The 7,558-nt window shown below is 47.4% G+C and overlaps 1 protein-coding gene across 1 annotated transcript; it reads left to right on the top strand.

The window, feature by feature from the left end:
- The first annotated feature begins 2,384 nt into the window (after positions 1–2,384).
- Positions 2,385–4,298, top strand: LOC140830164 (uncharacterized). The gene is made up of 2 exons (XM_073193450.1): positions 2,385–3,168; positions 3,757–4,298. Exons 1-2 carry the CDS (start codon positions 2,385–2,387, stop codon positions 4,296–4,298), a joined length of 1,326 nt encoding a protein of 441 aa, XP_073049551.1.
- Positions 4,299–7,558: the final 3,260 nt, after the last annotated feature.

The raw sequence follows: 7,558 nt of genomic DNA, 5'->3' as shown, positions 1-7,558 counted from the left end.
GCAAAATCAGAAGAGAGAAGCCTTGAAGAGATCAAGAGGAGATCGGGCTGTCAAATCCGAAGAAAGAGCCCCCAAGAAGAATGGCTCGGGACATTTCTCTCATGTACCTTTGAGAATTGCCCAGGACAGAGAGATTCAAGAATGCAGGACAGATGTAGCCCCGCTTCCCAATCCTGTGGTGAGGACATCAAGGCCAAAGCCGAAAGGATACTGCACCCTCTATAAAGACTGTTCTCACAACACCAATTAGTGCCGGATCTTGGGAAATAATTCCAATAGGCGTCCTATGCCAGCATCCCATCCTCCGCGAGATAAGTCTAGACAGTCCACCTTGGTTGTCTAGACGTCCCAGACCGAATATTCCCCAAAAAATAGTGAACATCCCAAGCGGAAGTAGGGGGAGAAGCAAGTTCTCGGGAGGAAAGAAGCAAGCCGGCAGATAGAAAGGACCCCTCCCCGAGCCGAGGACTAATCAAAATGATTTCGGGAGGGTCTACCGATGGCAATCCAACCGGGCTCGGAAAGCGAGGAGCAGGAAGGAATGTTTGGAGGTTGATGGAAGGAGGAGAGACGAGCCGGTTATAAACTTTAGGCCAGAGGATCTCAGAGGAGTTAGTCTACCTCACAATGACGCTCTTGTCATTCAAGCCCGAGTGGCTAACTATGATGTGTTAAGAGTATTTGTTGACAATGGCAGCTCGGTCAATGTCATCTTTAAGGAGGCCTTGGTCCAAATGGATTTACATGAGTATCAGTTAGAGGCGGTTGAGACTGCCTTATTGGGTCTCGCTAGACACGCTGTGTACCCTGAGGGAGAAATCACTCTACCCCTGACCCTGGGCACTAGGGAATTGAGGAAGACTGTGATGACTGTTTTTACAGTAGTGGATGCCCCATCCTCGTACAATATCATATTGGGAAGGCCGGCCATGAATGAGATGAGAGCCGTGGCCTCCACTTACCACAAGAAGATCAAATTCCCAGTGCGAGGACAGGTTGGAGAAGTTAAAGGAGATCAGCCCTCTTCTCGGAGGTGTTATGGGGAGACAGTTCGAGTATATCAAAAGAAAGCAAGAAGGGAAGGGAAGGAGAAAGAGTGTCAGGAGGAGACCAAAGAGAGAGAAGTTCACTTTGTTGCTGAGGAAGAACAAGAAGTGGTGGAAATTGAGCCAGGAAAGAACGTCCGGGTGGCCCGAGACATCTGCACGTCCACTCGGGTGAATCTCTTGCAATATTTGAAAACTAACATCAGTGTTTTTGCCTGGTCTCAACAGGAATTGTCCGGTATCTCGCCCCAAGTGGCCGAGCATAAATTAAATATCCTCCCGGGGTCCCGGCCCGTAAAGCAAAAGAAGAGACATTTTGGTCCCGAAAAAGATAAAGTAATTGAAGAGCAAGTGGGAGAGTTGTTAAGGGCCGGGCATATCAAGGAAGTCGAATTTCCTACCTGGCTGTCAAATGTGGTTCTCGTCCCAAAATCTACTGGAAAATGGAGAATGTGTGTTGATTTCAAGGACTTGAATAAAGCATGCCCAAAAGATTATTATCCACTCCCCTGGATTGATCAGCTGGTAGACTCCACTTCTTGATGCGAGTTATTGAGCTTTCTGGACGCATATCAGGGGTATCACCAAATCCCCTTAGCTCTGGAAGATCAGGATAAAGCCAGTTTTATTACCGCCGGGGGCACCTTTTGCTATGTCGTTATGTCTTTTGGATTGAAAAATGCGGGGGCTACGTACCAGCGCTTGATGAATCTTATCTTCCAAAAGCAAATAGGTCGGAATGTGGAGGTGTATGTGGACGACATTCTAATCAAAACCCGGGAAGGCTCTCACTTCATTGATGATTTACCTAAAACTTTCACCACTTTGAAACAATATGGAATAAAGCTCAGCCCGAGCAAGTGTGTGTTCGGGGTTAGGAGTGGTAAATTTTTGGGTTTTTTGGTAACTGACAGGGGAATCGAGGTTAACCCTGAGAAAATCAAAGCAATAATGGACATGCCTTCTCCTCAATCTGCCCGAGATATGCAGAAATTAACCGGGAGGATTGCCGCCCTATCGCGCTTCATTTCCCGATCAGCCCATCGGAGTTATCCATTCTTCCAAGTCCTAAGGAAAGCGAAGAAATTTGGCTGGGACGACAAATGTGAACAAGCTTTTCAGGACTTGAAGAAGCACCTGGCCGATTTACCTATTCTGACCAAGCCTGAGCCCGGGGAAATATTATGGGTCTATCGCTCCGCTACTGAATTTGCTGTTAGTTCCGTACTCATCAAAGAAGAAGGAGCCGATCAGAACCCTATATATTATGTTAGTCACGCCCTTCGAGGAGCATAATTGAAATACAATGAATTGGAAAAGGTAGCATTAGCCCTGGTAATGACTGATCGAAAGGTGAAGCCATATTTCCTCTCGCACCCCATTGTGGTCCTCACCAATTCTCCCCTTGGAAGAATCATGACTCACGCCGAAGTCTCCGGGAGAATGGTCAAATGGACTGTGGAGCTCGGGGAGTATGATATTGAATACAAACCCCGAGCTGCAATAAAAGCTCAGGCATTAACGGATTTCTTAACAGAAATGGTTCAACCAGCTGAAGAAGAGGTATGGAGGGTGTTTGTTGATGTCGCATCAAACCTGTCAGGGTGTGGAGTGGGGGTTGTCTTGATCGCCCCATCAGAAGAGAAAATCAAACTGGCGTTGAGGATTGACTCTAGGGTAACAAATAACGAAGCAGAATACGAAGCTGTTTTGGCAGGGTTACAGGCTGCCCGGGAAGTTGGTGCTTCACGAGTCATTGTTTATTCTGACTCCCAGTTGGTTACCCAGCAGATCAAAGGGACGTACGAGGTCAAGAACGAAAAGATGCTCAAATATTTAAGGCTCATCACTGCTCGAGCATCGTCTCTGACAGATTGGAGTATTGAACAAATTCCCCGAGAAGAAAATGCAGAGGCCGATACTTTAGCCAAATTGGCTGCTTCCATGACAGAGATAAATACCCAGGAGGTTCTCTGTTTTACCCAGCTGGTGCTCTCTATTGAAGCAGAAATACCCCCGGTCCAGAAAAGCTCATGGATGACTCCTATCGTGGAATACATAGTACATGAAAAGCTCCCAAAAGATCGAGCCCAGGCTACAAAAATCAAAAGCAAGTGCCCAGGTTCGTCCTTTTGAATAATATTTTGTATAGGCAATCCTTTCAGGGCCCCTTACTCAAGTGCTTATCAGAAGATGAGATAGAGTACGTCCTCCGGGAAATACACGAGGGATGCTGTGGGGAACACCTCGGTGGAACAACTCTATCTCGGAAAGCTATTTTGGTCGGGTTCTGGTGGCCTCGAATGAGCCAGGATTCTGTCCGATTCGTCCAAAAATGTTAGGGTTGTCAACATCATTCTAATTTTCCCCATCGCCCAACCACGAATATGCAACCGATCTCTGCATTATGCCCTTTTGACCAATGGGTTTAGATATTGTGGGTCCCCTCCCCATAGCCCGAGCCCAAAAAAAATCCTCCTGGTGGCTGTGGATTATTTTTCAAAGTGGGTAGAGGCCGAACCATTAGCCAAGATTACTGAGGATGAGGTCATGAAATTTCTGTGGAATAATATTGTTTGCAGATATGGCATGGAAATTAATTTCAGATAATGGAAGACAATTCCAAGGGAAGAGGATCACCTCCTGGTGTCAAGAAATGAAGATTATTCAATCTTTCACCTCAGTAGCTTACCCTCAAGCTAATTGCCAGACGGAAGTGACCAACAGGATCATTGTGCAAGCATTGAAAGCCCGGCTCCATGGAAAAGGAAAAAATTGGGTAGAAGAATTACCGAGTATCTTATGGGCATATCGAAATACGCCTCGATCATCGACTGGGGAAACACCCTACAGCCTTGTCTATGGTTCAAAGCAGTCCTGCCGGTGGAGATTGGGCAATCTTCTACTCGGGTAGAATCTTACTCGAGCAAGAATGATCAATACCGGGCCATTGAACTTGATCTAGTTGAAGAAAAGAGAGACAGAGCAGCCATCCGAATGGAAGCTTATCATAGCCGGATAATGAAATCTTATAATAAGCATGTTCGGGCACGAAACTTTCAGATAGGGGACTTGGTCATGAAAAAGGTGAAATCGGTGGGTGATGTAGGGAAATTAGAAGCCCGGTGGGAAGGACCCTTCAAAATAATTCGAAGAGTTAGCTCAGGTACAGATTATTACCTCGAAGATTCTCAGGGACATACTCTCAAGAGGCCGTGGAATGTTTTTCATTTAAAGAAATATTATGTTTAAAAGCACGTGTATTTATTGCTTCTTCCTCAAATAAAGAAATAATTCAGGAAAATGTCTACTAAGTCCAGGTACACGTACCCTGGCCCAGGGACCCGCATCCTGGTTATCTGCTAAGTCCAGAGATCCGTACCTTGGCCCAGGGACCCGCACCCTGGTTATCTGCTAAATCCATGGACCCGTCCGTACCCTGGCCCAGAGACCCGCACCCTGGTTATCTGCTAAGCCCAGTGACCCATACCCTGGCCCAGGGACCCGCACCCTGGTTATCTGCTAAGGCCAGGGACCCGTACCTGGCCCAGGGACCCGCACAGTGGTTATCTGCTATGCCCAGGGACCCGTACCCTGGCCTAGGAACCCGCATCCTGGTTATCTGCTAAGTACAGGGACCCATACCCTGGCCCAGGGACCCGCAGCCTGGTTAACTGCTAAGTCCAGGGACCCGTACCCTGGCCGAGGAAACCGCATCCTGGTTATCTGCTAAGTCCCAGGGCCCATCAATATTAATTTCGTATCGAGCCCTCAGGTTTTTGCTTTGAAAAAATATATTGGTTGGTGATTGATAAAATTCAATTCAGAGTTACTATGGAGTTCAAAATAATTTACAAATTCTAGAAATATTGGAAGCAAGATCTCATTTAAAGAAAAGAAGACATTTACAAGATGCCCGGAAACCCGGGAATAACAAAAAAAAAAAAGAGAAGAGAGAGAATCCTAATCTACTCGGGGACCTTGCTCTTTGCTCTGCTTCTCCTCCTCATCTGGGAGAGAGACGGCTGCCCTCTCTAGATCAGGAAAGTCTTCCTGGTCAGCTGGAACTAAGCCTGCCTTCTCGAATTGCTCCACACACTTGTTGAAGCCTTGTTCAAAATAGGGGAAGGATTTATCAGCCAACATCTTCTTGAACTCTGGGGACTTCATAAAATTGATCATTTGTTCCTCCTGGGCAGTCTTCAGGAGGTTCAAAGCGGTCTGAAAATCCTCAGCCCGGACTTCCTCCGCCCTTGCTGCTTTCGCCTCCGCCTGGGCCTTAGCAAGCTCCGCTTGAGCCAAGTCCATTTGCTGTTGCCAGCAGGCCTTCTCCCGAGCCAAGACATGCTCATGAAGCTCATTCAAACGACCCACCTTCTCTTGGAGTTTAGCATGCATCTCCCGAGCCAAGGTAGCCTGAACATTTGCCCCCTTGGCCACTTGAGCCACTCGCTCGTAGGAATGTATGATCATCTGCAAGCCTTGAAAACATAAAAAGGTCAGAGAAGGTAGTATAAACGAATGCAATTTTATGGACTTACGGTGTAGGTCCGGGATACTCCTTCGCAAAGCAACATATTGGGATGCATTCCCTGAAGGTGTACCACCTCGTCAGGGCGCATAAGGCCTCGGATGATTTTGACAAGGTCCGAGCAAATATCCTCCCCAAAGATATAGGGACGACCCAGGGCCTTCCCCCGGAGAGACCGGCAGAAGAACCAGTCATAGGAGGAGACCGGGCAATCTTCTCCATCTCATCCTCTACCACCACCGCTTCCGCAATCGGCCCTGGGTGGCTTTCCTCTTTCGTCGATTTAGAGGAGCCAGATTTTCTTCAGTAGCATGGACGGTGGACTCTTCCCGGGGAAGAGTGGTTTCCTCCTAGGCCTCACCTTCCACCTCAACTCTGCAGTCTTGGATTTCCCGGGCCTCAGATGCCGCCTGGGCTTGGCGTTCTTCCTCCTCTTGAATTTCCGGGCCCTCTTCTCATCCCGGATCTTTTTCTGCTCAGATTTTCTCTTAGCAGCAGCCTCCTGACATCTTGCCCTGATCATATCTTCTTCGGATGCATCGAAAATTGACATTAGATTTAAAAGCATACAAGAGATGAGTAGACCAAGGAAAGTAATTTACCAGTCTGCGACCCAGGTTGATCAAATTCATCAATAATCCGAACCCATGGGTCCTTAGGCCGGGACCCGATCCCATAATGAACCAGATTGCACCCCCCGATCAGTACCGAGGACATGTAGGATTGCTTCTCCAAAGCATCCCAGGCGTGGGTAAAAGGAGGGAGAAACTTGACGTCTCGGGGAAGCTCGGGCTGCGTGGGCATAGAAGACAGAAAGCCCAGGGCACAGGTCGGAAGAGTCGGGAATTGAAGAAAGAAAAATTTTGTCTTCCACCCCTTCAGGGAAGAAGGGATGTCGGTTAAAAACCGGTAATGCATCCGGGCCATGAAATAAAAGACCTCGTCATTAAATCGGCAAGAATAAAAATAATGAAAAATAGAGGAGTTGATCAGAAGGGACTTCATGCGGAACAAAACAAAAGTGGCTGCCATTATCCTAAAAGCATAAGGGTGGGGGTGATTGATGGGAAGATTGAATAACCGAACAAAACTTTCAAAGAAATAGTGAATCGAGAAACGAAGCCCGCTCCTAAGTTGTTCTAGGAAGAAGGTATGAAAACCAGGAGGAGGGGTGTCGGGGTGGTCGTTTGGCCCGGGAATTTGAATTTTATAGGTGGGTGGGATGGAGCCTAGAGACCTAATTTCCTCTATGCTCCCTGGACGAAGTGTAGAGGTCACAGTAGAAAACCACGGGGGTCCTGCTGCTTTATCCTTCCCCTTGACGGAAACCCTTGCAGGCCGGGAAGAAGAAGTTTTGGGTTTTTGGAGGGGTCAGGAGCGGGAGATGGAAATATCTACGGGGATGTGGGCAGATTGATCGGAAGGAGTCAGGGAATTATCTTCTGATCGACCCTTGGCATTTTGGCCAGAAGTAGAGGAGGTAGAGTTTGACATGGCTAAGTAAAGAAGGGAGAAAAGACTTACTAGGAATAAACGAAGATGATGACCGGTAGTCGACGAACGAAAAGATCGTCGGAATAAGATCTGCGCGGTGGAAAAGCTCGAGAGAGGAATTTGGCAGAGCTTCGCTATAATTTGAATTTGCAAATGGTTCTTGGAAAACCGGTCATCTACTATATATAAGGGAAGAAGGTGATCTAAACCGTTGATCTAAAGAAAATCGAACGGACCAGATCAGCCTCAGAAATTGAGCGGCATAATTAGGCAGGATATTTGAAAAGACGCGTGCACAAATCGAGGAGTTGTAATCATTCATCTGCTCGGAATATGAACAGTTCCTGACAGCTTGTCAGAAAGGGATGCGCTGTTCTGACATCGCATTAATTACCCGGGGAAACCAAACTACAAAATCTTGTAAGCCCGGGAGACAAGAGGCCCCGACATTATCTTCTATGCCCGGGAGACATGAGGCCCCGGCATT

The sequence above is a fragment of the Primulina eburnea genome, chromosome 4, assembly GCF_022965805.1.
Source record: "Primulina eburnea isolate SZY01 chromosome 4, ASM2296580v1, whole genome shotgun sequence".
NCBI classification, from domain to species: domain Eukaryota; kingdom Viridiplantae; phylum Streptophyta; class Magnoliopsida; order Lamiales; family Gesneriaceae; genus Primulina; species Primulina eburnea.
Note: the sequence above shows the minus strand (reverse complement) of the source record. Positions and strands in the feature narration are given on the sequence as shown.

Bases quoted from the DNA above. Each gene is read 5' to 3' on its own strand.
- LOC140830164 (XM_073193450.1), top strand. From the start codon at position 2,385: ATGACTGATCGAAAGGTGAAGCCATATTTCCTCTCGCACCCCATTGTG. The intron at 3,169-3,756 runs GTTCGTCCTTTT...GCTAATTGCCAG, and splicing joins AATCAAAAGCAAGTGCCCAG to ACGGAAGTGACCAACAGGAT.